A 26,949-nucleotide genomic window follows, 5' to 3' on the forward strand; every position below is an offset into this window, starting at 1 on the left:
CTTTAACTTGAGTACTTTTAGTGTTTCAACTTGAAAGAAAATTAGAAATGAGCTGAAATAAGTTTAGGTTTTTGAATGTGTTTTTCATCTAATATTTATATTTTATTTTTTTCACAACTTGTTTCAATTAACATAAAAATAAATAATAATTAAAAAACATTTTTAGATTCTGAGCACAAATCATGTCATTAAATTTAACATTTTACTGAAATCAAGTAGGCAAATCTGAATGCAACAGGTTCTGGCAGCAATAATAAGTGTGCTGCCACCTAGTGATGAAACAAAACACCTCAACAGCACAGGTCTTTTCAAATTGTAATAAAATCATTGGTCACAAACAAAATATTCTATTATTTTATTACTTTATTAATCATTTTGAAGTTATTAAAGTAAAACCTCTCATAAATTATTTCATATTATCAGTCAGCATTGAGGCATAGACATACTCCCTGCAGTACCCAGTGAGAAATATGCTTTGTGGTGAAAAGATCGGCCTCAAACACCAGTCCAACACCCATAGCATTCCTCCTCATAGAGGTGGTGTAGACTGGAGTCTTCAGGGTGTTCTAAAAAGTAAACCAAAATTACACATTGCTTACAGATTACAAGTATTTCAAGGCAGATATTTCAAGAAATCATGATAAAAAATTATAAAAAATATGAAGCATCTTGCCTGGAGTTTGAGGCGGCGTGCTTCAATGGGAATGATTTTGAGAATGGGTAGTTGAGAAACTAAAACTCTGGGTTTGCTGCGCACCAGACAGCTTTTTTCAATGTCCCAGTCTGCTCCCTCCAGATACAGGCCTGATACAAAACATCCTAACAGAGAAAAGAAAGAACAGGTTTTTAACCTGTGCTTGAGTCTCAGTGTCCCCATGTTCATTTTTTTTTGTGCAGGGTGTTGTGAGCGCTCACCCTGTCCTGGTCTCTCTTTGATCTCGTCCTCACTCCTGTAGTGTGTAACGTGTGTGTAAAGAGTGGAGTGATCCAGAGGCCAGCCGTTCTTCCTGCAGGTGGCCTGGACCAGTGCTGTCAGGTATGATTCTGGGATATGCAAGCCTGACAGCCACATCACACAGGGCTCTCCCTCATCCACCTACATAGATAAAAACAATATGTAAAAAACATGTATATATGTATTTAGTTAGTTAGTAGCCCATTTGAAAAATTCAATTAGAAGTTCATTCACAGGACCTGACCTAATTTTTTTAAACAGACAATAGGGGGCAGTAACACCTCTGTTGTTCATCTAAGTGCATAGATGACTACTGTTTGGGGTCAGTAAGATTGGGGTCAGTAAGATTTTGACATTTTTACCAAAATATCTATTTCAGATATATTCTGTTCTTTTGATTTTTATCAAAGAATCTGAAAAAAAAAGTATCAGTTTCCACAAAATATTAATATCAATATAATACTGATAATATTAAGAAATGTTTCACAACCACCAAATCAGCATATTAGAATGATTTCTGAAGGATCATGTGACCCGGAAGACTGCAGTAATGCTAAACATTCAGCTTCACCAACAGAAATAAATTTGAACATTAACAAACAAGTTATTTTAAAATGCAATAATATTTAACTGTTTTCTGTATTTTTCATCAAATAACAGCATTGGTAAGAATAAGACACTTATTCAAGCATATTAAATAATCAGGCAATTAATTGGTCTGTCACTATTATAGACTGCTCTATCCTAGAAACAAAAAACTAAGAGGATGCCAGTATCTAAAAAAAAAATACTGTCTTACATGGTGTGATATTTGATTCTCACCCATGAGCTGTACTGTTCGTGTCGCCTCTTAAAGTGGATCATCCAGTTTCCCAGAGACTTTAGAGTGTCTGGTGCCAGTTTCCGCCAGATAACAGGAATCTGGCCGTTAAACAGAGCTCTCGCCACCTCATCCAGCTCGCTGCTCATTCCAACCTCACCAGCCAGGGCCTTTAGACAGAAAACACACAAACAGGGTCTGCTGTGAAACCTACCAGTTTTAATGCACAGTTCTATTAATTGTAAGCTGGAACGGTCTCTTTGTCTTCATGTCACTCACTCGCTGGAGCTCAGCCAGAGAACGGATCATCCTGAGGGTGAGTTTGTTAAAGCGTTCCAGCTCTTGTAGCAGCACTACAGACGTTGGAGAGATCTCCAGCCCCAACTTCTTGCGAATCACGTCCAGGTCAAACACTTCCGGTAGTTTGCTCTGAATGTCCCGTGCCACCTGGCTGATGTACTCATCTCTGCTAATGCCACCGCCAGTGTCACCTAAAGATTTTACATGGCAGTAAATATATTTATAGCCTTTTTAAAACAACTGATATGTCAAATATATTAGTTGTATGTATATTTAAATTTGTATATTGTTAATATGTAGGCACTATGATCACAGTGATCATATTTCAGTATTGTAACGCAATATAAACCAGGTACCTGTCTGTGGTTGTAGCTCAATAAGATGAGTCCAAATGTCTCGGGCAGCCTGGGTGTAGTATCCGATCTCAGCATTAGGGTGCAAACCAAACACCTCTGCTGTGTTAGCAAGAGGAAGCGACTCTATCTCATCTGCAAAATGTGCAGAGTTTGAGTGTCTGTCAAATTCAAACCAGAGTCTTTCTGAAGCTGGATTGTAGGAAGCAACATACCAACATAAACCTGCTTGGGTCCATCTGGTGGGATCTTGTAGTCCACATCTTTATTGTGAAAAAAGTGGAAGGGCTGGAAGGTGTCGAAGATGAAGTCGCCCAGATACTCATCCATGTAAACTGTGAGGATCCTACGATCAAAGCTATCAATAGCCCTGCCACCATACATCACCTGAGACAAACGAGACACAATACTATATTTGACAAATGTTCCTATATTAATAGATAATTATCATCATTTATTAGGTTTCTTTGATCAATAGAAAAATTCAAAAGAACAGCATTTATTTGGAATAAAATCTTTTGTAGCAATATAAATGTTTTTTCTTCTTCTTTATCATTATAATTTTTTCCTTCCTTCTTTTTCTTTATATATTTTTCTTGTTCCTTTCTGCTTGTAAAATGACACAATTAACTTAAATGTGTTTTTTACCTCTCCAATTAGGTATTTGAGACTTCCCCATGGTATCATGGCATCTCCTTGAGTGTGAGCTTTGGTCAGGTAGGTGTCCAAAATTTCCATACACACCTTAGAGGAAATAAAACAACAGAATGGAAAAACAATAAAAAAGTTTCTTAAACTAAACTAACCTTAAGCTACCTGAGCATTTCAGGGACCTTTGGGTTAGAGGAGACTTACCAGGAAGTCAGACTCGTTGAAATCATAAGGCACATTCCAGCCGATCTTGCCGTACTTGCGTCTTTCCTGAACCACAGCATGGAAGAAGGCCAGCACATAAACCAGACTGCGAAAGGCTGGGTGAGGACAGTTCATCACCTTATCATTAGGGATCTTAAAATACGTTGCCCTCATGTTCAGCTTCAGTCCATTTGGAGGTTCTGTCACAACCTGAAGGTGACAAATGAGTTAAGGTGGAAATGGATATACACACATTAAATGTTCAAACATTAAATGTGTCCTGACCTTGAGGGATTTCTGCAGGATGCCGATGGGAAAGTCTTTAATGGGCTCTGTGGTGAGCCATAGGCGGAAGTCTGGGTGGGGTTTAGTGATTCTTTCCAGTGCTTTCTCTAGATCCTTCAGCCATTTCACTAACAGGTGACAGTTTTGCAGCATCAGCCACTGGCCTCGTGCCACAGCGGTTTCCAACAGCTGCAACGCAACCTGAAACAAAAAATGTCCGATTTGTAACTTTTTACAGATTGTCTTGTAGAGTTCAATGGTAGATTTCCCAAATACGTCTGTTATCATATAACTGCTGTTCATATTATTACTGCAGTGAACTGTGCTGGTGTCAGATATCATAACTTTAACAAACAGACCTGTAGCATCTAGATCTGTATTTGTGGGAGTGCACATTTACCTTCTCTTGTCCCTGCCCCATGGCAAGAAATTTGAGTCTGTTGGCCCCAAAGCCGGAGCGTTTGGCTAACTTCATCAGATCACTGGCTGGTTCTGAGCCTGGACTCAGAATAAACACAATGGGAGAGTTTGGGGAGCTCTGGTCAAAGATGGCTTCAAAACTGATCACGGGGGGCTGCACGTATCTGAGAGACACAGTAAAGAAGTGAGAAAGATAAAGCTAGCACTTATTCTCCTAACAAATGACATTGTTTCTGATTGTCGTTCATTCTTGGATGTTTGTAATATGAATATTAATGCTGGAATATACAGCATGACTTTTGTTTATGTTACAATTTGCACTCTGTAAGGCAATGTAGTATATGATGCACAGACTAAGATTTTTTTTTTTTTTAGCTTAGTTCAGACCAATTGAAGGATATAAAAAAGTTTCATATTCTAAGCCATATTTAGAACACTTTGTTTTCATTTGTCAAGCATTCACTAGCAACCAGGCTCATGTTTCTACACAAATGAGTATGACGCCCAGTTTTTCTCTATACCAATTTTACAAGTCAGCAAAAAGTTTAAAAGTTGTGCAGTGCATTCCATCATTTAGTCTTCATTTTCCCTCCAAAGTGCTAACGTTTTATAGCGCCTTTCCAAAAACCCAATGTTGCTTTACAAAGTTAGATTAAAACTAGATAAATAACAATCAAATATAACCAAACTACAGTTCACAGACCAAGAGCTGAAGAGTAATGTATATTTTCCAAATATAACAAATACAACTTTTTTTTAAGATGCAGATGTTATGCATAAGTGAATTTCTGTTTCCTCTTACTTCTCTCCCATGGTAAGTGTGACGTAATCACTGACAGCGCGATAGACTCGGTCTAGCCTGAAGCAGCGCATCAGCAGAAGCTTCTGGAACGGAGTGAGGTTGTCCTTGTACTTCATGGGGAAAGAAGCCTGCTCTGGAGCATCCAAATCATACCACTGCAGCAGAAACAGAAAGACATAAATGTTCGGACTCTGTATCTCATCGTGGGTTCATCAGGTGTGTTTGATGATTTCCGCCACTCACATTCTTCCATTCCTCAGGATTCTTTTCTATATCGTCTGCTAAAGTACCAAACTCATTAGGAAAGAGTTCCATAAGACGCACTATATCCTCCCAGCCTTGATCAGGCAGCCAGTCGCACAGTTTCTTACGTTTGCTTTTTTCCAAAGAGAGATTACCTGGAGAGAGAAGGAAGATATGGTTTATCTTTTTTTATTTTTTTGGTTTTATATTGTAAAAGAGGGAGAGAAGTCTTCCTGAAGCTTCTACCTTTAAGGAAGAACTCTAGCTCATCCTGGGGTGCTCGGCCCTCACCCTGCTCAATCTTAATGGTCATGTTGAAGGAGAAAAGAAGTTTGTGTCTTTCAAACAGACCTAAACAAAAATGCAAAAAGAAATTTGGTTTTTAATTCACTGAAGAAAAAAAAAGTGATTACATTTCAACTTTTTCCTGTCATCACTAGCTGCTAATGTTCATGGACTATAAAAAATCTTAATCAGATGGTATGCTCTTTAGCAGTTAATTAAAGTATATAACAAAAAGTTTCTTAAAATTCTAATTTGTGACCAGAATCCATTAGACTTTAAGATTTTAACAGGCTCACCAGTACAGCCATAGTTATAGACATTCTGTGTAAGTGTCTCCATGATGTTCTTCAGTCTAGTGGGCAGGACTGCGTTGGGCATAGACTTGGATAGTGAGAGGTCAAACACCTCTAAAAAGGAAGCAAGTGAATACTGGTACATGGTGTTGACCAGAGCCATCTCAGCCAGCACAAAGAACAAGACAGCTCCCCGCTTGGCAGCCGGACGGTAGCCGTCTCTCAGTGTCTCAATATCATTGGCTGTCTTTTCTGCCAGCTTCAGTTTTTCAAACACCTTTTGGAATCAAATAATGATTGTTAAATTGTAAACAGCACATATTATCCTGTTTAACTGAGTTAATCCATATGTACACTACCATTCAGAAGACAGTACAATAAATAAAAAAAATTATAATACTTTCATTAAGCAAGGATGCATCAGTGGGTTCAAAAACAAATCTGATTTTAAATAAATGCTGTTCTTTTGAAATGCCTATTTATCAAATAATCCTGAAATAAAATGTATGCAAGTAAAAAAACAGTAAGCAGTGCAACTGTTTTGAACATTGATAATAATAAATGTTTTATGAGCACTAAATGGACATATTGGAATAATTTCTGGAAGATCATGTGACACTTTGCGATCACAGGAATAAGATTTCAAAATACATTAAAATAGAAACATCTGTCAAATACAGTAAAGTGTTTTTTTGTCATTTTGACGCTGTATGTTTGATCAAATAAATGCAGTCTTCATGAGACATCCTTCGAAAACATTATAAAATCTTACCAATCCACATTTTTGAACAGCAGCGTACTAGTCTATGTGATAAACATTAATGAAATAATCAATAGGCCATTATGCACGTGTGTGGTTGGTAATTAACTAACCTCAGTGGCTTTGGTCTTGGTTTCTTCCAGAGTCTGTATGAGCTCTACGTTATCTAGCATGTTTCCTGTGGAGGTGGCCAGCTCCCTCAACAGCGAGTCCTCGAGGTCTTTCAGCAAACGCTTGTTCTCACTAGTCTCTTGAATTAGCCGCTCTCTCTGCTCCTCCTTGTCCTTCTGCTCAAATCCTACAATAACACTCAGCAGCTGGTCTTCCAGGCCCTTTAGGGTTACTGAAAAACAGTTTAAACAGAAAGATTAAATGAAAAGCTGTAAAGCCCAGACCAAACGAATATTCACATATAAGTTAGAAAAAAACGCTTCCTGACTCCTAAAAACTAGCTGATTTTTTTAAACTGTAATTCAAATAATGATCAAAAATGGCAAAGGACTCATTGTGAATACATGTGTGATGAACTGTGTGAGAGTTGTATACTTCCATCTTCATGGACACCTGATGTCAACTGGTTTGCTAAAAAGTTTGCTCTCACCTGTGTAATTGATAACCATGGCCTTCCCAAATACTGCAGGAGAGAATTTGGGGTTTGCAAGTTTGGTATTGAGGTAAAGTTTAAAGTTGGGATCATAGTCAACTTCCTTATCACCAAGTACGACAACCTGACGTCCCTCTGGCCCTTTTACATTCTTCTCAAGGACGTTGTCAATAACTGGATCAATATATTCATCCACATCTTGGAAAAGGAAGGGGAAACCATACTTAATGGCTAACTCCAGCCCCTTCAAGAAGTCTGGGTCATTGAATGATGAAATCTGCAAATCAGAATATTGATTATAAAAACAGACCTAGATTGATTACAGATAAACAAAGCAGCCTTAAGTGATATAATGACGTAAACCTTTAGATTGGTTTTCTCTTCCTTCTTTTTGATCCAGTTGAGGGCTTGCTGCTGGGGGTCAATGCACAAGGGGAAGCGGCTGGATCTGGTGGTCAGGATGCCATTCTGCACTGAAAGTTCATCTGGAGGAAGACCTTCAGATCCCCATCTAAGAGAATGCACACAGTTTTCCGTCATCACCAACAAATACACAATTGATATCCATTCCTCTACATTTCACTTGGGGACTCACCTGCTGATCTCCACCTCATCAGTAAGCAGGTTTTCTATTCGGAAAGGCTGGCTCAGAGGAATGCCTCTCTCCACGACGTCTGCCTGCCATACCTCATACACCATTTCATTGCGAAAGTCCCAGCTAAATGCTCCCTCGTAGCTGAGGAAGGCAGCGCAGACCAGACAGTCTCCTAGAAGACGCACTCGCCTCTGTTGCAGCTCCTCCAGGTCCTCCGTCCAGCTACATGCAGATACACATACAGCACATGACTAATGACTAAAGACTAATTTCACTTGGAGAGAATAATTTAAGCTTTAATGTCAGGAATCGGTTCTTCTATGAGTCATCTGCATTCAGGTTTTTAGGATTTTAATGAGTAGGCTGACCGCTTATTCTCTGATCCCAGGCCTGAGATGAGTTTGTCAGCAGCAATGAGTCTTCTCTCCATGACCTCGGCCTCCTCCTGAAGAAGTTGCTTTTCTGTCATGGCAGCCTCATATTTGTCTCCAAGAGTTCCAAGCTCTTTCTGGATGGCACTGAGCTCATTCTGGATTCGCTCCAGCTCACGTTTGCTCTGGAAGAAATTCCTTTCCAGACGAGCGACCTTTAAATGTAAATTTTGTGATTGAATTTCAAATAAATGAGATGTAATAAATTTTACGCAACTGAATGCATGAATTTATCAGACCTTCTCTCTCTTAGGTTTGATGTCTTTGGACACATCACAGTAGCCCATGACTGCCTCCACGAATCTTAGCATGCCCGAACCGGCTTTACTGATGGCTTGCATCTCCTCTAAACTGGTGTTGAGGTTCCTTAGGTAGGCTGGTTATATGATAAGGAGAAGGTAATAGATCATCAGAATATTCATGGGTGGGTTTAGGTTAAACAGTTAAACATTTTCTCATGTAATTGGGATCACAGAGCAGGATCAAGAAAATGAATACATTGAGGGTGGTTTACCTTTGACAGTCTTTACTTGACTGCCAGTGATTGAGTCACAGTCCATTTCCATAAGCGTACGCAGGAAGTTGCCCTCTGACATCATGCCTTTGGCTGTCTTCCAGTTGATTTCTTTATAGCCACGTATCACCAGGATGCACTCGCACACGACCTGCACCTGTTTGGGTGGCTTGGCAAATGATCTACAAAACCACAATCAAGAGGGTGGAGGACAGGATGAGCACAGAACCATACATGTAAATCCTGTAGACCAGATACAATTTATAAAATTAATATTACAAATGCAATATGTATTTATTTTTTTTAATTCAATAATGGACAAGAGTCCTACTGTGCAAATGATTTACAAGATTATAAGAATGGTGTGTTTTGATTTAGTGTTAAAGAGTCCAGAAGCACAGTGGCCACCTGATTTCTGTGACATCAGATTTGTCCAGGTCTTGCAGGGCGAGGCGAGCGGCTTCTAAAGCAGGAAGAGCCTCAGCTAGAGAGCTCTCAGCATCCTTCTTCTCCACCACTATCACCTTATTCTGTTCCTCTATCTCTTTAGCCTTCTCCTCTGCCAGGGCTTTCTTCTCCTCCGCTGAAAGAGATAGAGTTTACAATCTATTTTTGACTTTTTGATATAAATTACCCATAGTGCTTGTATGTGATGTTATACTTACCAACAGCAGTATTAGAGCAGATCTCTTCTAGAAGGATCTCACAGGCTGTAGTCTTCTCTGCCAGCACTACTTTCTGCTCAGCTAGCTTGATGTTGAGCTCTGCTAGCTGCCCGCTTGCCTCCTTCAGCTTATCCAAACCTCCTTCAAGACGTTTATATTGTGCTGGATAGTGCAGACAGATTAGTGTTATTCTAATATTTATAAACTATTATAGTCTTTATTAATTTTCAGAATTATATTATATTTTATTTTATATGTTATGTTTTAATTTCAGTCATTTTTATTTGTTTCGACATTTCAGTTTGTTGCAGTTTGTTTTATTTTACTTTAGTTTTAATTAACAATAACAACACTGATGCAGATGCATTATGCTATTTCAAAATCACAGACGAATGTTCCTAAACAAGTAAAGAGAAGTTTGCTCTTACCCAGTATGTATTTATCTTTATCCTCCAGCAGGTTGGAGTAGGTGCTAATGAAGTCCAGGTAGTTTTTTGGGGTGACGTAGTTGCTACGACGGAGTGTCTGCTGGAACAGTTTACTATACTCGCCTACAGAGCTGTGCACCATGCATACGTGAGCTATTACTGCCTCTGAATGACACTCTGGGATCATTGGATTCTCACCTGGAATGAGACGCGATACTGAAACTAGCATGAATGAACTGCATTGTTGTCGGCTGGTGAAAAATAATGATAATATCTATAAACTGCATTAGATTCTCTAGTCAAGACAAACCTAAGAAGCACTTGGCTACAGCGTGTAGAGCCTGAGGGGGCCATGCAGAGAACCAGTCAATGCTTGTATTATTAACCAATCCTGATGCACAAAAACACACACAAGTGACAAAAAAAAGGGACATATAAAACTCTAAAAGTAACAGTGCAACCTAATTTTTGATACATTGTTCACACACCTGGGAAATTCCTACAACGTGTTCTGAGAGTGTCTCCTACAGGTGACATGGCCAGCACTATGTGCAGGTTGTTGGCACTCTTATTGACAAAGTATTGCCATACACTCTCTTTTGAAGGACCAGAGCCATTTTTCATAGCCTCTTCTCGCAGCTGGTTCAGGACTGATTCCTTCTCATCATCAGGGAACAGTGCTGGAACCATCCCTGACAACACACGGTGACTGCTGTTAGCATTTGTTTTTATAAAATCCATAAAACGGTGGCATTTGTTCATGTTGCATCCAAAGGAATTTAAAGCAAATAGAGCCGTTAAACTTCATTAAGTCAGTTATTTTAAATACCTGATGTAAGCATGTTGTTGATAAGCTCCAGAAAACCTTCCTCAGCCACATGGGCATCAGTAAACAGGAAGACCATTTTCTTATTCTCTATACCCAATTTAAGGTACAGAGTTTTTAGATCCTCACGGAAGTTAGTCTCTGAGTATCCTCTACTAAGCACAATTTCAAACACCTACAAACAAACACATAGCTAAATTACCCAATTAGAACAAAATTAATAAAAGTGGAAAAAATACAGAAAACATTACATAGATAACAGATTGAGCTGATGGATTACCTCATATCCTGCAGTGAAGGCAGCAAGCTTTGTAAGAGACTGTTTTCCTGAACCACCAACGCCAACCAGCAGTGCATGACTACGGTCCATTCTGATGATGCGGTGAATGATGGTCAGGTGTTCCAGAGCATCATCAAAAAGCACCAAGTTCATCCTGGTCTTATTTTCATTATACTCCTCCAGGATCTCCTACAGGGGTCAAAGAAAAAAAAAAAGTGTTATAACCAAACATAAAAGGTTCAGACTCCCAAGTTTGTTCATTTTAAAAATGTTCCCTTTAAAAAGAGTGTTTACAAGTAATGCATGAATTGAAAAAAATTATAAATAGCTTGAATGCAATGTATGCTTCTTTGGATAAAATAATCTGCCATGTGCGTGTATGTGAATGTAAATAAAAGCATCTATGAAAACATAAAGGCATCTATGCACCTGGAACAGAGCTTTGGATGCATCATAGTCCAGTATATCCTCATAAACTCTTGGCTCAGACTTGAGAGCCGTTCTGTAATCTCCAAACAGAATGGGGTCTCTCAAGGCTGAATCGAGGTCTGATCTGAAATGCTCTTCAATCAGATTCTTTATATGCCCCTGGACCTACAGAGAGCAAAGTCATGGCATGTTACAATAATTGAGTTGTTTCAGATGGAGACAATTACAGGTTTTTGTACAATTTTACACGTTTTTTTGAATAATTATAAAAAAATATCCCTATAAATATTAAAGATACATTTACTGTATATATAGTATTTATAGAGGTTATTACGTTATTATGAGCTACAGGAAGCAAACATACCGTAATTTTGTCCGTTTCATTGATAAGTCTATCATGGAAGACTCTTAAGCACTCATTTCTCCATACACGGACAAACTGGGTGATTGTACAGAACCTGTTGTGGGAGTTAAGACATGCTTATTATTAAAATAAACATCCCAACATGGTCATAAAAGACACTGCATAGTGTTGAATAGTGAAGCATTGTGGTATATAGAGTAATAAATGGTATAGAGTGGAATAGAGCAGTGGTTCTCAATCTATTTGAGTATAACATTCAAAGCCCCCCAATATAATATAGTATAATATTAACTGAACTTTAACTATAAAAAATCCATTAATTATAATATATAATTAAAAGAAACTAAAAAACACTTTAAAAATATTTATTTAGATTTAAAAAAAAATATCTTGATTGTTTTTATTAGTATTTTAAGTATATTTGATTTTTTCCACAATATGAATAATATTAAAATTAAGTAAATTAGATTAATAATAACAACAACAATTATTATTGTTTTTTTATTTGAGTATTGCAAACATCAAAATAAAAAAAAACTTCCTCTATTTTTATCTAATATATATGAATTCTGAAACTCTTTACCTTTCGGGATTGGTCAACGTCAAGCCATGGTAGACTCTGGAGAGATCTCGCAGGTTAAAGATATAGTGGAACTTGGAAGGTGTTGGCGGAAGGTCCTTAATTATGGTTTTGTACAACTCCAGAGTACAGAAAGTTATCTTGTCACAGATGTTTTGAATGCATTCCTCAAAGGACTAAAAATACAATAGTAGGTTATGATGTGTTATGTGTTGGCACAGGCCTAAAATACATCGAGACATGTATATGACTTTATGACAGCAATTGCCATTTGTTCTGATATTGGGAGCTGAATTATTTCTCAAACCTTGGTATGTCCTTTAAGAATAGAAGAGTAGATAAGATGCAGGGACTCCTCCTGAGGGAAGGGGATGTTGAAAACGCTAAAAAGAGAGATGAATCGAGGGTCCACTTCATTCCTACCACCCCCAGCCTTTCCCATGGCTGCAATGAAGCCCAAGTCCTTTATGAGTTTATAGTTAAGTTCCTTTCCTCTGTCATACATGCCTCCCTTGTCCAACAGCAGCTTTAGAAGAGCTATTGGCTGCTGAGTGCCATACTCATCCACCTGAGATCAAACAAATGTGTCTCCATGATGAGCACTGAGGTGAAAGTACAGTTTCTCATATGACCTATGATATAAATGCATTCTTACCCTTGGCATGTTGAGGTCATCCATAAACACAAGGAGCCTTTTGCCCATCGGGGGACCATACGTGTCCTTGGTTCTTTTTTCAACACTTGCCTCCAGAGTCCTCTGCAGGTCCATAGATGTTGTTCTCGATGAGAAATTGATGCTCATCATTATCTGGGAAAAGGTGCATCTTGTTATCCTGTGTGTTAAGGCCAGCTGGAGTATATTAATTTATCGTTTTAAAATGCTTGCGTGTTCATAACGGCAATGGACTCACGGTTGTATCTGTATTCAGATTACTCAGGAAGTTCTGGATGGTGGCAGTTTTAGAGGTACCAGACTCTCCAACCAGCACCACTGGCCTTTTCACCTTCACCATCTGTTCCAACAGCCAATTAGCACGAGTGGTGTCCACTGTCGGGACTGATAGAGAGTAATGGATGAAGTAAGACTTCAGTGAAGGATACTGAATAAAAAGAAATACACTACCAGTACTCAAAAGTTTGGAATAGTTAAGATTGTTTTTAATGATTTTTTTTTTAATTCTGCTTAAAATTTTATAGAAACCAAGATTCTTTGATAAAGAGAAAATTATAGTTAGTCTATTTTTTCTAACTGTCTATCTAATCTAATCATAATAAGAAATGTTTCTTAAGCAACAGATCAGCATATTAGAATGATTTCTGAAGGATCACATGACACTGAGAACTGGAGTAATGGCTGCTGAAAATTATACTTTGCAATCACAGAATTTTTTAAATATATTAAAGTAGAGAACGGATATTTTAAGTTGCAATTATATTACACAATATTACTGTTTTTACTATATTAGTAAAAACACCTATTTCAATAATAATAAAAAAAACTTCCAATCTTCCAATCAAGAATTTCCAATCTTTTCACCAGTAGTGAAAAAACTCAAAGAGAAAGAGAAGAGAAGTAAACTGCTTTACCAAGGATGTCAATGAATTTCATATCAGCGTTATGAATGTATTTTGAGACCATGGAGCTCCAGGTAACCCATTTCTTTTGTGTTCCATCAAAATGGAAATCATAGAGAGTTGGCAAGTAAACTGCAAAATTAAACGAAAGATTCAAATGAATTAATTAAACAATAAGAATACATTATTAAAACATGTTTCAGGTGTAGTAAGAAACACTTATATCTCCTTAATTCACCGCTATTACCAAGCATCGCAAAAAATATAATTTTGGACCCTGCTGCCACCTCACCTGGAATCTGTCCAGGGCCAGCAAGCACCTTCTCATCATTTACACTACTCAGAGAGGACAACTTTTTTATGAACTCGTCAAACTTCTGTCGGCCTTTGTCCAGAAGACAAGCCCCAAGTGAACAGTAGAGCGCCTCTAGAAAATAACACTCCAGCTCCTCAGAAATAAAGTCCTCATTCTCCAGTAGAGACTCCAGCATCACGGTCAACTGCATCACCTAAAGGAAAAAAGAGATTGTGCTACATGCTATAACGATCACTTACACTGTAGCGCTGTTCAGGTCTCTACTGACTCGCTCACCATGTTCAAATCTGTCTGTGGGATCACAGTCTTCAGTTTCTCTGTCTGTTTACCATCAACTATACCATCCACTATCATATCAATGGCACTTGGTACATACTTTTCAAACAGTCTGCGGAGATCTGCCTGTTCCTGTTGACACAGCAAAGTCATGTTGAAATTATAATCTTGAATTTCACTAATATATATAAAAAAATACAGCTCTCAGCCTTTTTGCTTGAAGAACTGCCAGTGAAAATTTTGAGGCTAAGTTATGGGCAGCATAGAAATAGTCTTACTTTCAGGGCTCTGCTGTTGACCCATTTTACCCAGTAGGGAGCATAGCGTAGGTTTTTGGGGTCCACAAACACCATTCCACAACGAGAAACAGTAGCAGGGGAGGCATACTGGAGATCTCCAACCTAAAACACATCAGATATGTTTGCAAGCCTACAACAATTACATTGAGTTCTTGTACTTTGACAATATGAAGGGTTTACATGATACCTCAAAGAGCAGGGCACAGTGGTTCTGTAGGCGAATTCGCTCTCCGTTAGCCAGTGTGAGAAGCTTGTTATCATCCATAACTGAATTCATGTTCTCCACCCACAGAGCGTCCACATCTCCATCAAACAGGATATACCTGTGAAGCCAAGCCAGAGTTATGGTAGAATTCTGTTCAGTTACATGCCTTTGATTTAAAACAGATACTGTAGATTAATTATTCATTATACAGTAAGCCTTGACTTTCACCTCCTTTCTTTTTTGTCTGTGGGTTTATTGATGTCACGGAATATGTTAGATAGAATCCCATCAGTCCAATCTCGGGTGACCGGATCCAGGATTCCATACAGCTCAATCACACTCATGGCTTTTGGGTTCAGGCTGTACATTTTGGTCAGCAGGCCCAACCTACAGATCAAATTTAACAGTTATTTAACTTGTTTGTGAATATGTAGCAGAATTTGTAGACATCCTGTGTATATGCTAAACATATATATATTGTTTATGAGTAGACAAAGACCTGGTCTGTGATTGGCAGAGTGTGTTGATCACCACAGATTTCCCTCCTCCTGTCGGTCCAACCACCATGGTTGTGTGTCTGGTCATCATGGTCTCATACATTTGCACCACTTTGTCCACCTACAAACACAATCGATTCATGAATCAGTACACTTAATCATTTCAATCCAATGAGAATAAGTTTTGAAGAGAAGAATCACCTGGTTGGGCAACACAAGATATTTATTCTCCTGCAAGGCGGCCTCTACAGCGTCATTAAAGCTGGGGTAACGCACACGTGGGCAGTCGAGCCCAGGGAACAGATCTGAGATAAGGCCCAAAAACAGAGGAACGTCCTCAAATACAAACTTGGGCAGGTTCATATCTCGAAGAGCCCTCATTAAAACGACATCCTAGTGGGAGTAAAGAAAGGAGTATATTTGTGACTGCAGTTCACTGAGGTGGGTTGGAGGAGGAGAGGATGATAGTGATCATTACCTCACTGAGATCAGGTGAACCTCTCTTTAGCTCCCCAGCCATTACTAACACTGACTTCAGCGCTCTAAGCCCAAAGTCATAGTGTGACTGTTTAGACAGCTGCTCCCGTGCTAGTTTGTACAGCACTGTCATCTTCTTTGCCAAAACCTGCAAGAAAATCATTTATGAAATGAGTTTTCTGTTTGCCTGTTCACACAATTAAAACCACTGAGGTCTGAGGACCATTGTTCAAGTGTGCATGTGCATGTTTTTGATTTTTAAAAATTCTTTAATTTAGTTTATATGTATATTTATTCTAATTAGTAATGTTTTGTGAGATTCTATTGATACCATCTTAGAAAATTAAACTAAGATTTTGTTTTGTGACTGACCAGTATAAATGTCTAACATCTTTGTATTGCTGTATTTCCACACCAAAGACACTTACGATAAACACTTTTTAAGTGATAGTTCACACTTAATTTTAAATTCTGTCATAAATGATGTCATACTTCTCCCTTATGTCATTCCAAAGCCATAAGACTTTTATATTTTTTATAAATCCTTTTTGAAGCATTCAAGTGTTGGTTGCATGTATTTTAAATGGAGTCACAGAAATCTCTTTGTTTCCATTAAAAATATATGCAAAGTTCTGATATTCCAAGTGATGAGCCAATGAGCTTGCGGCTTTACATTCAAATGGTTGGTTAGGATTCACTTTAGCCTTTTGCAGCACGCTTTCAGAGTTCCTTTCAGAGTTCCTCTGAAAAGCCTGCACCTTCCCCAGCTCCACCTGAATAGATCTGCTACGGGTTACTTTATATGCTATTTGTGTAGCAGCGTTATGTCATGTTGTCTTGACAGAACTTCATTTATGATTTGAAGATAAACAAAAGACTTTTAGTTTAGAGTTACTAGTGGGGTGAGTAAATGATGAATGAATTTCTACTTAATTTAATCTACTGAAAGCCCAGCCCTCATTTTTCACAAAGAAGGAGTCCCACCTTAGCCATGAGGAAGCCTTCAGAGAAGAGCATGATTTCACAGATCTGCTGCAGGTCCGGTACAATGACTACCACCGGTCTGAATAAAGCTTTCACTGACTCTGGAAGCTCTGTGCGGCCAGCATAACCAGGGTTCATCGTGATGAAGATTCCAATACGGCTATCCAGACTGATTTCTTGTCCTTCAAACTAACAACACAAGACACTCATTGCCTGAAATAATAATAATTATTATCTTTCAGTATTTGACTAGTGGCTCAGGAAAAATATTCCATTAAAAAAACTCACATGAAATCTCTTGAGGTTCAACATTAGAGCGTTTCGGATGGTTTGGATCTGGGAGGAGATGACTGACAGCACTGAGGCGTCAATGCGGTTGAACTCATCAAAACAGCCCCAGGCTCCACACTGAGCTAAACCAGAGAGGATTTTCCCAACAGCCTAGAGGATAAGAAATCAAAATCGAATTTAATAACACACATTTAAATGATCGGGATGTGACATTAAAGACACCTACACTTTAACAAAAGATTTCTATTTCAAATAAATGTGGTTCTTTTTAACTTTTATTCATCAAAGAATTCTGGGAAACAAAAAAGTGCCACTGCTTCCACAAGAATAGAAAGCAGCACATCTCTTACCATGTAGTCCATACCCTCTCCACAGTTGGTGACCACACACAAAAGCCCCAAAGCTTTAGCCAGATCTTTAGTGGATTCAGTTTTCCCCGTACCCGCAGGTCCGGCTGGCGCTCCACCCAGGAACATAGACAAGGCCTGACAATACATGATACCATGTATTAATAAATCATGCATATAAAAAACAGGCCATTTAGAGCCAGACAACTGTGTTGTCAGAGTACCTGAGTAAGTGTGAGATAGATACGGTCAGTTAGGGGAGTGATGACCAACCGGCCGTTCAGCCCCATGTACTCATAGCCGTAGGAGAACTGAGCACTGCACTGCCGCACAAACAACTCATCAGGCTCTTTAACCCAGTAGAATCTCAACTGACTCTCCCATTCAAACTCACGGGCATCTGTGATACTACCCACAGAAAAAAGTGTGCGTTAGGAAGGAAACCACAACCAATTGGAGATTTTAAGTGACTTATACATGACTGTACAGTCTTTGTATATTACCTATCCCTGACAAAAGTGTCCACAATGTCCCTAGCATGGACATCAATAATGAGCACAGTGTTGATTTTCTTTCTGTCATTCTTCTTTAAGGGTTGTGTGATGCGCCTCACCAGGTCATCGATCTGCTTGTGCATTTTCTTTGCATACTGTTTCAATGCCTGCTTTTCTCCTTGACTCATCCTTTTGAAGACGTCTTCTACCTCCCAGGTCCACCACACCTGGTTTGCCGCCAGCACCACCATTCCCTGGTAGTCAAGCATCCAGTCCACCCTGACGGGCAGGTAGAAGGCAACATAATACAATTTCCACAATTTTTTTCAATCAGACAGACAAGCAAGTTCATTCAGAAATTTTGAATGATAGCACTGACTCATGTTGGTTTAGTGCATATCCTCACCTAGTCTTTCGGTGGTTGTAGAAGTAAATAGCTTCTTTGGTGATGAGTCTGTTGGTTCTCCTCATCTCCAGCAGCACTCCAGTCATCCAGTCTTCCACACGGCCCTCTGCAGGTACAGTCTGTTTGAGCTCCATCACCTCCCCCTCGGCAGAAACCATTGCACTTGCCACCATCTCTCCATTCATTCCCGTATCAAAACGCAATGCTGCTATGTTGTCATACATCTGTGGATGAGGAAAAATAGGATAGTTGTTTCATTTATGGAATAGCTGTTAATTTTGGACCAGAATTCAGTTAACTTGAATGATTTTAATACAAGGGCGAGGAAGCTTAAATTATAGTAAGGTGTCTATTTTTTTTTTTTCTTTATTGTACTTGGAATGGGTCAACTTGTCTATCCCTGTAGTTCACATTATTTGACAGTTTAGCTCATGGAAACTAATCAAGGTTGACTGTGAATAGTACAACGGTAATGGTGATGGAAGGGGTAACTTGATTGCTTTTGAATAATGCAGCACTGATTCCACTAGGAAGTCTGCCATTTTACTGTTTTAAAATACAGTATACATTTAAAATAATTTTAGAAATGAAATGCATGGGAATCATTCCCTGTAAGGGCGAATATTTACTTCACACTTCACTTTAAAGTGATGCTTTTCTTTAGTACACAAAAGTACCTTGATCATGTGCTCCTGCACACAAGTAGGCTCACTGCTGCCCAGAATACTGAGCAGCTCATCGTCAGAAATGAAGAAAAAACGTGGGAAAGCGTTCCGCTTGGAATCCAGATAATCATTAAGACTCTTTTGACACCTCTCCAAACCATCGCTCAGGTTCTGCAGATCTGCCAGACGGTTAGGAACCAGACAGCATCTCTTAATGGCAGGGTCCTTCACTGCGTCGGTCATTATCTGGTGGTATTCAAAAGAGGAGAAGGGATTAACATTCTTTTCAAAAACAGGGTTACGTATTTGTTGGTGGTGCAGAACCTTACTTTTTTGAACATTTTGTCAATATTGTCAAATTTTTTGGCTTCCTCAGGTAACTGAGAGCGAATGTCACCTCCAATGAAGATGCTTTCCAGGTACATCCATTTTTGCTGTACTAACATCCATACCTATACATTTCAGAATAAAAGTAAATAAATATGAATGTGAGCCAGTGCAGTTTCAAAGTCAAGTTTTTGTTGGCAGTGATGGTTTCCACTGACCTCAATGATCTCACTGATGAGTGATAGATTCTTCTCCCACTGCTGTACAGTGGCCAGGAAGGGACCAACATAGTGGCTGCCTGCCATACTCTGCAGGTTCATGGCATCATCATCCAGGCGCTGAAGAATGTCGTCCACAGCACCAAGAATGAAACCATGCTCCTGTGTGCCTTTTAAAAACCGCTGCACACTAAATTTCATAGTTTCCCAAGTTGCCTCCACTTCTTTAACTCCCTGTAAAAATGCACACAAGCATAATCTGTAATCTCTCATCATTTACATTTATTTACCCTCACGTTGTTATTTTTCTTTCTATACCATCTTCTTTTATGTTCCAAACAAGAAAGGAACACATGGGTTTGGAATGACAAAATATTTAGGTTATGTTTTAACATTTTTGTGTTGGAATTCAAGCCATTGCTATAATAAGAAGTGCAGTTGAATTTCATTATTAATGAGATTTCTAACCTTCTCAATGCCAAGCTCCTTCACAGCTGAGGTGACGATTTCACTGATGACATTGCCATATTTGTGCAGCTCCATGGAGAACATGTTCTCCAGAGTGAAGGTATTTGGGTTCATCTCAAAGCTGGTGCCTGTCCTCTCCATTAGATCTTTCCAGTGCCTGCAGAAACCAAGTCAGCACTTGAGTCTCCTAATGCATTTACGAATTGCTAGTGTTTATCTTAGATTAAGCTAACTTTTTGAAGATCCCTTAAGGCAGAGACATGTTACTTTAAGTTTAAACATTGTAAAACAAAATCTTCAAAGTATTTACCTGGCCCTGAGAGCCTCATTTTTTAGGTCCAAGAGAAGAGGGATTGACTCTTTAAATTCCTTCATGCGTCCCTCCAGGAAGAAAGATACAGGAAGAGCTCTTACATCCTTTGGCAGCTTCCGCAAGCTCTTGATAAGTCCCTCTATACCTTCCTGCAAGAGCTTAATGTCCAGATTCACCCAAAGGGTCTGTGACCACTCTGCTTTAGCCTCCTGATGAATATACACACATTTGTGTCACAACTCCTCAGAACATTTGAGCAACATAGTCAAAGTTGATATAATATATTGTCATTCTAACCTTCTGGCTTTTATAAATCTCATAGATCTGTCTCAGGCCCTTCATCTCCTTTTGTACATTGAGAAGCTCTGGGTACATAGTGATGGGCAAATTGAACAGTTTCTCAGCTTTAGCCAGTTTCTGACGGCTTGCCTCAACCTTATCCAGCTCCGTCTCATAGGTAGCCATGATCTTCAAACCTATAAGAGTACAAAAACAAAAGTTATGTAATACTAGGTTGGTATTATGAAAAACATTATATGAAAAACAAAACCCATTAGGATAGTATTCTTGCCTTTCTCTAGATCATCTCCCACAGCTCCAGGCCCATGCATGTTGAAGCTCTCTGCAAATATGGAGAGCTCCTGTTTATACTCCTCAATATGGTTTAGAGTGATCTGAATGGAACAGTGGAAGTGGAACATTTGGAAATCAAAGATCAAATATGTTGCTTCTCAACAGTAATATAACTTGATTGGTAAATGATCTGTACTACCTCTGCAAAGGTCTTTTTCACTTTTGCCAGGCTGCGGTCAACCCGTCTAGACTCTTTAAAAAGTTCACTCCACAAAATGAAGATGTTTGCAGAAAGCTGCACCTCCTCTTCTGTAGTCTTGAATTATAAAGCAGATCAAATGTATTATTTTATTAGGCAAGGATACATTAAATAGATCAAAAGTGAGAGTAATGTCATATTGTCAAAAGCTTTCTATTTAAAATAAATTATGTTTTTGTTAAACTGTCTGTTCCTTAAAGAATCCTGAAAAACAAATGTTACCAGGGTTTCCATAAAAATATTAAAATGCCACATATAGATTTTTGAAAATTAACTTTCATACACAGCTCAAAGTGAATGAAAACATCCTGCAAAGTTTTAAATCTGAAGTTTTAAATCTGAAAGTTATAATCTCTCAGGAGAAAGAGTCGACTCTCAACGTCATGACGTCAACATGAAACACTCGCACATTGCCCGCCCACTTGTTCCACACGCAGACCTGGGAAAACTTGATTTTCAGGTTCGTTTGAATGAAAATGCAAATTCATTCCTTGCCACTTTTGGAAGGTAAAAATAGCTGTTTCCACTGTAACGGCTATACACAATGCAGAACTGTGTTCACAAAGGCTGCAGTATAAAAACAATCACCGCAGATAGTGTCACGCAAAGGAGGGATTTGGAAAAAGGAATTGTTGAGCGAATCGTTTGGGAGTCGTTGAGCAAGTAAGGTAAAAATAAATGCATACTGTAAGAAATTGAGTTTTGATTTTAGTGACTTGACTGGCACAAATTGGATCAATAAAAGCACATTTTATCATCTTCCATAAAAACAACTGGTGTAGGCCTAAAGGAAACATGGACTGTTGCACTGTCTGATAGGCTTAAGTTTACTCACCTCCACGTTGTACATGCTCAGAGTCCTGTATCTCTCTTGAATATCACTGATTCTCATCTCCACCGAGAGAGACATATCTCTAATGTCTGTAATTGTGCCCAGAACAAATTTCAGGTCCTCCAAGGTATTTGGGCTCCTCTTCAAATTATCTGACAATTTCTGTTCACAGTAAATGTATTATTTAAAAACAGGCTGCCTCACAACATTGCACTTACACGATCCTTAGTTGAAGCAAAGATAACATTTAAAACAGTGCAACATTTGTCCTCACCAACAACTCATTGCGCAAGTTGAAAAGCTCCTCTCGGGCAGAGTCATTGAGCAGCCTTCCCAGAGAAGTGATCCATGCTTGAGCGTTCTCCTGGACGGCACGGGCCAGTGGCTCCAGATTCAGTCTGATTATGTGTTCATGCTTCACCAAAGGCTGCTTTGCCACCTCATTGCTGACCCTGACATAAAACTGAAACTTCTCATCATACATCACACATGAGGGCCTCTTGGCTGCAAACTTCTCCATAACAATAGCCTTGTCAAGTTTCCAGAGAGAGCGATAGCTCATCCAGGTTTTGAGGTAGGCACTGATTCCATTAAGCAGACGCTGCATTGTTTGGGAGACTGCTGTGGCTTGCTCATTTATTTGTGGAAGCTGGCATACTTCACTGTAAAAAGTGAAGACGAATGGTTTGTCTTCACCATCCACATTCTGTGGAGGGCATTGGACACAACTGCCATGCATCCAGCGAACAAACAGCTAAAGAAAAAAGTAACCTATTATCTACATTGCACTAAATCTGTACAACATATGTGAAAATATTTGCTTTCCAATTGCACAATAGAGTATGGAGTGCTGCAGGGATGATGCATTTTTACAGGCAAAAAACTGAAATTATTTATTTTTTAAGCACTTTCAGTTTCATCATCCCAAAGTCACTGGGTTTTTAATGGGTTTAAATTCCTAAAAAAATGCTTAAGGTTAATACAAGCTTAATGTATTTTCACCTTTTATTCCATGACATAAGATACAGCAGTAATACACCCTCACGATTTTTAAAGCCTTTAATTGTCTTGAAAAATATTGCTAACAATTGGATAAATTTGGCTAGTAGGTTTTCAGGTACAGGGATCACACTGAATAGGAAAACTCATCTAACTAGTCTGCTTTCACAGCCTTGTTGTGTTTATAACCAGGTTCTTAGAAACTATTCTAATTCAAGCTTTTTAAGAGACATTTATTTTTTTGCAAAAACAATTGTTGAAAGCTTTGTGGAGGTGAAGTTGCAATCACAGTGTAGTTCATATATGTGACCTTGGACCACAAAACCAGTCATAAGGGTCAAATTTTCTGATTAAATAAGCTTTCCATTGATGTATAGTTTATTGGGATAGTAAAATAGTACACCAGCCTTTAATATTGTCCAAATGAAGTTCTTAGCAATGCATATTAATAATCTATAACTAATATAACTAAAAATAACTAATCAAAAAGTTTTGATATATTTACACTAGGAAATTCACAAAATATCTTCATGGAACATGATCTTTACTTAATATCCTAATGATTTTTTGGCATAAAAGAAAAAATTAATAATTTTGACCCATTCAACATGTTTTTGCCTACTGTTACAAATATACCACAGCGACTTAAGACTGGTTTTGTGGTCCAGGGGTCACATACAGCCTATGTTTAGCTCTTTAACTCTGTTGTAATTTAGGCATTTAGGCATAAATTTTGAGTTCATTTGTGAAGATTATCATGATGAACAAAACATGTAAGAATCCTAATCTTTTGTTGAACATAGAGCTTATTTTATTCAAGTATCCAAAAGCCTATGGAAAAATCCTTTTGAGTTTTTGTTGAGGGAACCAGGGTGTCGATAATGTCTGAGAGGGCCTGCAAAAATACATCATCCCCTTAGAGCTGCATTTTCTCTGTAAATGTAGTTCAATGTCAACATACCCTGGTGCTCTCCACACAGTCACCAACACACTGTCTAATAAGCTTGTACACCTCACTGCTCTTGGGAAGCAGAGAAATCTCAGGTGCAGCTAGGATGGTGTCGATTTGGAAGAGTGGAGTAGTGCCCATCAGTGCGGTGTTAAAAGCTTGAATATTGCTAAAAGACAATGGTAATGGTAAGCATAAAAGAGCATGAGACCGTCAATGTAAATGCAATATGAGAAACAATCAAGTAAACCTACTGAAGCACCATCTTGCTAAGTGAATCAAAGATCTTGCGTTCCCAATAAGCGTAGAATTGAGCCATGCGTTTGGATTTGCCAGTGCTGGTCCCCATAATCAGACTCTCTATCTTGGTGAGGAGTGGACTGATAGCTGCATACTTATTCACAAGAAGGTTCATTGCCTTTGCCCTCTCACACTCAATGAAGTCACAGAAGTCCTTAATTCCTGGAACAACAGACAGATAACACATTGCCACTTTGCACCTGATGTGTCCGCTTATGGGATGTATTTTGAATGACTATAAAACACTCTTAACCTGGTAGGTATCCGTTTTTATCTGCCACTGGGAATTTGAAAAGGTTTGCAGATTCAATGGATTTAAGTTTATCGTCAATGTCTCGTTCATTCTTCTGAATTTGGTTCACAAGGGACTCAAATTTGGAAGCTGCCTGGTTTCCACGTTGGATGAATTGTGGTATACCTGTAAAACAAGTGTAAATAAAGTTAATTTTATGAAATTACATCAGTTAGAACTTTCAGAACTACAAAAAATAGCAACAACAAACATTTTTATGGGGTATGCAAAAATAACTGGTACCCCCTGTGTAACTTACCTAGAAAATTCCAGTTGACTCTTCTGCACCCAAAGCTTAGCTCTCGCCTCAGTTCCTGCACCTGATCAGCCATTAGTGAGAACTCAGCATCATTTAGGTTGTCCATCAGAGAATGGTAACGGTTTACTAACTTCTTCAGTCCTTTTATGTGCCTGCATGCAAAACAAAAAAAGCTCAAAACACTTCAAGAAATATTTCAAGGATGTCTATTTTGGTCAAATGTCAACATTTTTTAAGTAAAAAGTTAGGGAGAGTACCTCAGAAACTTGTCTTCCTGCAGAGCGACATTTTGTGCCTCACTTGGTGTTAAGATGCCCAAGTGATCCAGATACTTGGTCTCAGATATGATCTCCTGCAGTTCAGGAGCAAAATTGACAGAGTAGCACACATCCTTTTCCAATGCCTTCTCTGACCCCTGAGCAGCCTGCAATCACAGCCATATTCACACGTAATAACATTAATGTCATCAAAGCACGGTTTTATGTACATGTTAGCTTCGAGGCAGAGGGAAACATAGACACTGAGATTACTTGTCTAGGCATTTTAATATTGTAATGCCCATTATATATTTTCACTGCCATCTTTGTCTCACAGCTGACAGATAGCTTTCCTTAGCACTGCAACGTACTGTACTGAGCTGTGTGGAGTCTACACAGACAGCCCCAGGACTGTTGACCATGATCAGCACACTTCTCTTCATCAGGAGGGAGAGAGTCTGATTAGTCTCTATTTTCCACTGGTTAAACAGCTCCAATTCATAGTCCCTCATACGCATAGCCACCTCTAAGAATTTGGATACCACCTGCAGAATGAAAAAAAAAAAAAAACAGTCAGGACATTTTCATTCATACAGGTTGGAGAGCAAAATTACACATTTTCAAAATTAACCCATCATGGATTGCTTGAAGGTGGGTTGATGTAATCCTGAATACTAAGTCCTGAATAATGATGACGGTTTTGGGATCACCTGCCCCTGATTGGACAGGCTTTTTAGGAGGCATTTACAGTACATGAAAACTAACTTGCTCTTACAGTAAGTCACACTCTTGGAACAGAATGCAGGGGTCTTAGGGCGTGCTTTAAAACTTGAACTATCTTATTTGAAAATAATAAGACGTCCATCCGAAGATCCGTGGCTGTAGCAGTGATGCTTTAAAGGGAATGAATTTAAAGATTAAAAATCTTCTACCAAGATTTTTACAGAGCAAACTGACAAAAAATATCAAACTTTTTTAATAATGCTGCACTTTTTTTTAAAATGATGCTGGTGGTTAAGGAGAGACCCCTCTTACTGTAAAGCGCATTGGGTGTACAATAATAATCAATAAAGCGCTATGTAAATGCATCATTCAATAATGGATTGTTTTTTTTTCCACTCACCTCATCGTTCTAGTACCAAAAACTTTATTTAAGCAAAACAAGGACTTACTGCTTTGCCCTCTTCACTGTCCATCATTTCACGTGCCTCCTTGAAACGTCTAATGGGGTATCTCATGCGGTCTAGCAGGAAACGCTCCCAAATAATGGCTCCTGCCACAGGAGGATTATTCTTATTGAGAGGTGGGTTATCTTTGAGCTTCATGAACAGGTCATTTAGAAGGTCCATCTATGCAACAACAATTCCAAAGAAGACACATGAGAATAACAAGAAATGGAATCTCTTTATCACCATGTCAACATTTAAATCAAACATGTCCTGCAAAGGTTTTAAGGTTGTGAGGTACCTCTTTGCAGTACTGAGCAAGAATATCGTTAAACTTCTTCATCAACTGATTGTTGATGGCATCTCTGGAGCGGATGTGTTTAAATTTCAGCAGCAGGTCAAAGGCTGCCGATGAGGAACGCAGCGTCTTGAAGGAGTAATTGATGAAATGGATGGCCTCTCTTTCAATTGCCTTAAACAATAGATACCAATGAATACAGCATAAATATCAGCAAAAAAAAAAAGAAAAAAAAGAAAAATTAGGTTGTTGTCACAAAGTTGTACCTGAACTTCCGTCCTAAATTCTTGCATGGCCATTTTCCAATTGCTCATTTTGCGGATGTCAAAAGGGTCAAAGGAAACGTCCTCAATGGGTTCGACGAGGCAGTTTACGCGGTGTAAAACCTCATCTATTCGCTTTGGATCACCCGTCACTGCTTTTAACTCCGGTCCAAAAATAATGTAGAACTCATCCAGAGTCTAAAAAGTCATTATTAATTTGGGAGAAAGTTACTGTCAGTGAGGAATATTTCTTTCTT

At 38.7% G+C, this 26,949-nt stretch overlaps 1 protein-coding gene across 1 annotated transcript in view; it reads right to left on the bottom strand.

Moving 5' to 3' along the window:
- Positions 1–402: 402 nt before the first annotated feature.
- The window catches only part of dnah10 (dynein axonemal heavy chain 10), a 31,470-nt gene continuing 4,923 nt past the window's right edge, over positions 403–26,949 (bottom strand). Inside the window, exons 11-79 of the mRNA XM_052556987.1 lie at positions 26,696–26,890; positions 26,433–26,603; positions 26,138–26,314; positions 25,337–25,510; positions 24,966–25,132; positions 24,709–24,860; positions 24,411–24,575; positions 24,112–24,319; positions 23,870–24,026; positions 22,184–22,663; positions 21,913–22,071; positions 21,018–21,134; positions 20,817–20,919; positions 20,543–20,721; positions 20,243–20,454; positions 19,933–20,089; positions 19,465–19,698; positions 19,249–19,371; positions 18,932–19,165; positions 18,255–18,478; positions 17,858–18,127; positions 17,579–17,762; positions 17,358–17,492; positions 17,005–17,157; positions 16,717–16,905; positions 15,734–15,880; positions 15,457–15,648; positions 15,258–15,376; positions 14,987–15,145; positions 14,741–14,876; positions 14,533–14,655; positions 14,255–14,386; positions 13,955–14,171; positions 13,675–13,794; positions 12,999–13,144; positions 12,743–12,895; positions 12,395–12,655; positions 12,091–12,263; positions 11,508–11,601; positions 11,144–11,308; positions 10,715–10,903; positions 10,438–10,609; positions 10,097–10,300; positions 9,919–9,999; positions 9,609–9,806; positions 9,181–9,342; positions 8,924–9,098; positions 8,516–8,697; positions 8,241–8,377; positions 7,939–8,156; positions 7,571–7,792; positions 7,339–7,486; positions 6,973–7,252; positions 6,485–6,714; positions 5,615–5,888; positions 5,280–5,384; positions 5,034–5,188; positions 4,791–4,945; positions 3,969–4,152; positions 3,569–3,769; positions 3,284–3,493; positions 3,077–3,172; positions 2,644–2,815; positions 2,432–2,563; positions 2,055–2,266; positions 1,778–1,945; positions 916–1,096; positions 674–819; positions 403–566 (exon numbers count right to left, since the gene is read on the bottom strand). Of these exons, the coding sequence (XP_052412947.1) occupies positions 420–566; positions 674–819; positions 916–1,096; positions 1,778–1,945; positions 2,055–2,266; positions 2,432–2,563; positions 2,644–2,815; positions 3,077–3,172; positions 3,284–3,493; positions 3,569–3,769; positions 3,969–4,152; positions 4,791–4,945; positions 5,034–5,188; positions 5,280–5,384; positions 5,615–5,888; positions 6,485–6,714; positions 6,973–7,252; positions 7,339–7,486; positions 7,571–7,792; positions 7,939–8,156; positions 8,241–8,377; positions 8,516–8,697; positions 8,924–9,098; positions 9,181–9,342; positions 9,609–9,806; positions 9,919–9,999; positions 10,097–10,300; positions 10,438–10,609; positions 10,715–10,903; positions 11,144–11,308; positions 11,508–11,601; positions 12,091–12,263; positions 12,395–12,655; positions 12,743–12,895; positions 12,999–13,144; positions 13,675–13,794; positions 13,955–14,171; positions 14,255–14,386; positions 14,533–14,655; positions 14,741–14,876; positions 14,987–15,145; positions 15,258–15,376; positions 15,457–15,648; positions 15,734–15,880; positions 16,717–16,905; positions 17,005–17,157; positions 17,358–17,492; positions 17,579–17,762; positions 17,858–18,127; positions 18,255–18,478; positions 18,932–19,165; positions 19,249–19,371; positions 19,465–19,698; positions 19,933–20,089; positions 20,243–20,454; positions 20,543–20,721; positions 20,817–20,919; positions 21,018–21,134; positions 21,913–22,071; positions 22,184–22,663; positions 23,870–24,026; positions 24,112–24,319; positions 24,411–24,575; positions 24,709–24,860; positions 24,966–25,132; positions 25,337–25,510; positions 26,138–26,314; positions 26,433–26,603; positions 26,696–26,890 (12,192 nt within the window). The 3' untranslated portion in view covers positions 403–419. The remainder of the gene's footprint in view (positions 567–673; positions 820–915; positions 1,097–1,777; positions 1,946–2,054; positions 2,267–2,431; positions 2,564–2,643; positions 2,816–3,076; positions 3,173–3,283; positions 3,494–3,568; positions 3,770–3,968; positions 4,153–4,790; positions 4,946–5,033; positions 5,189–5,279; positions 5,385–5,614; positions 5,889–6,484; positions 6,715–6,972; positions 7,253–7,338; positions 7,487–7,570; positions 7,793–7,938; positions 8,157–8,240; positions 8,378–8,515; positions 8,698–8,923; positions 9,099–9,180; positions 9,343–9,608; positions 9,807–9,918; positions 10,000–10,096; positions 10,301–10,437; positions 10,610–10,714; positions 10,904–11,143; positions 11,309–11,507; positions 11,602–12,090; positions 12,264–12,394; positions 12,656–12,742; positions 12,896–12,998; positions 13,145–13,674; positions 13,795–13,954; positions 14,172–14,254; positions 14,387–14,532; positions 14,656–14,740; positions 14,877–14,986; positions 15,146–15,257; positions 15,377–15,456; positions 15,649–15,733; positions 15,881–16,716; positions 16,906–17,004; positions 17,158–17,357; positions 17,493–17,578; positions 17,763–17,857; positions 18,128–18,254; positions 18,479–18,931; positions 19,166–19,248; positions 19,372–19,464; positions 19,699–19,932; positions 20,090–20,242; positions 20,455–20,542; positions 20,722–20,816; positions 20,920–21,017; positions 21,135–21,912; positions 22,072–22,183; positions 22,664–23,869; positions 24,027–24,111; positions 24,320–24,410; positions 24,576–24,708; positions 24,861–24,965; positions 25,133–25,336; positions 25,511–26,137; positions 26,315–26,432; positions 26,604–26,695; positions 26,891–26,949) is intronic.

The sequence above is a fragment of the Carassius gibelio genome, chromosome B5, assembly GCF_023724105.1.
Source record: "Carassius gibelio isolate Cgi1373 ecotype wild population from Czech Republic chromosome B5, carGib1.2-hapl.c, whole genome shotgun sequence".
In the NCBI taxonomy this organism is placed as follows: Eukaryota; Metazoa; Chordata; class Actinopteri; order Cypriniformes; family Cyprinidae; genus Carassius; species Carassius gibelio.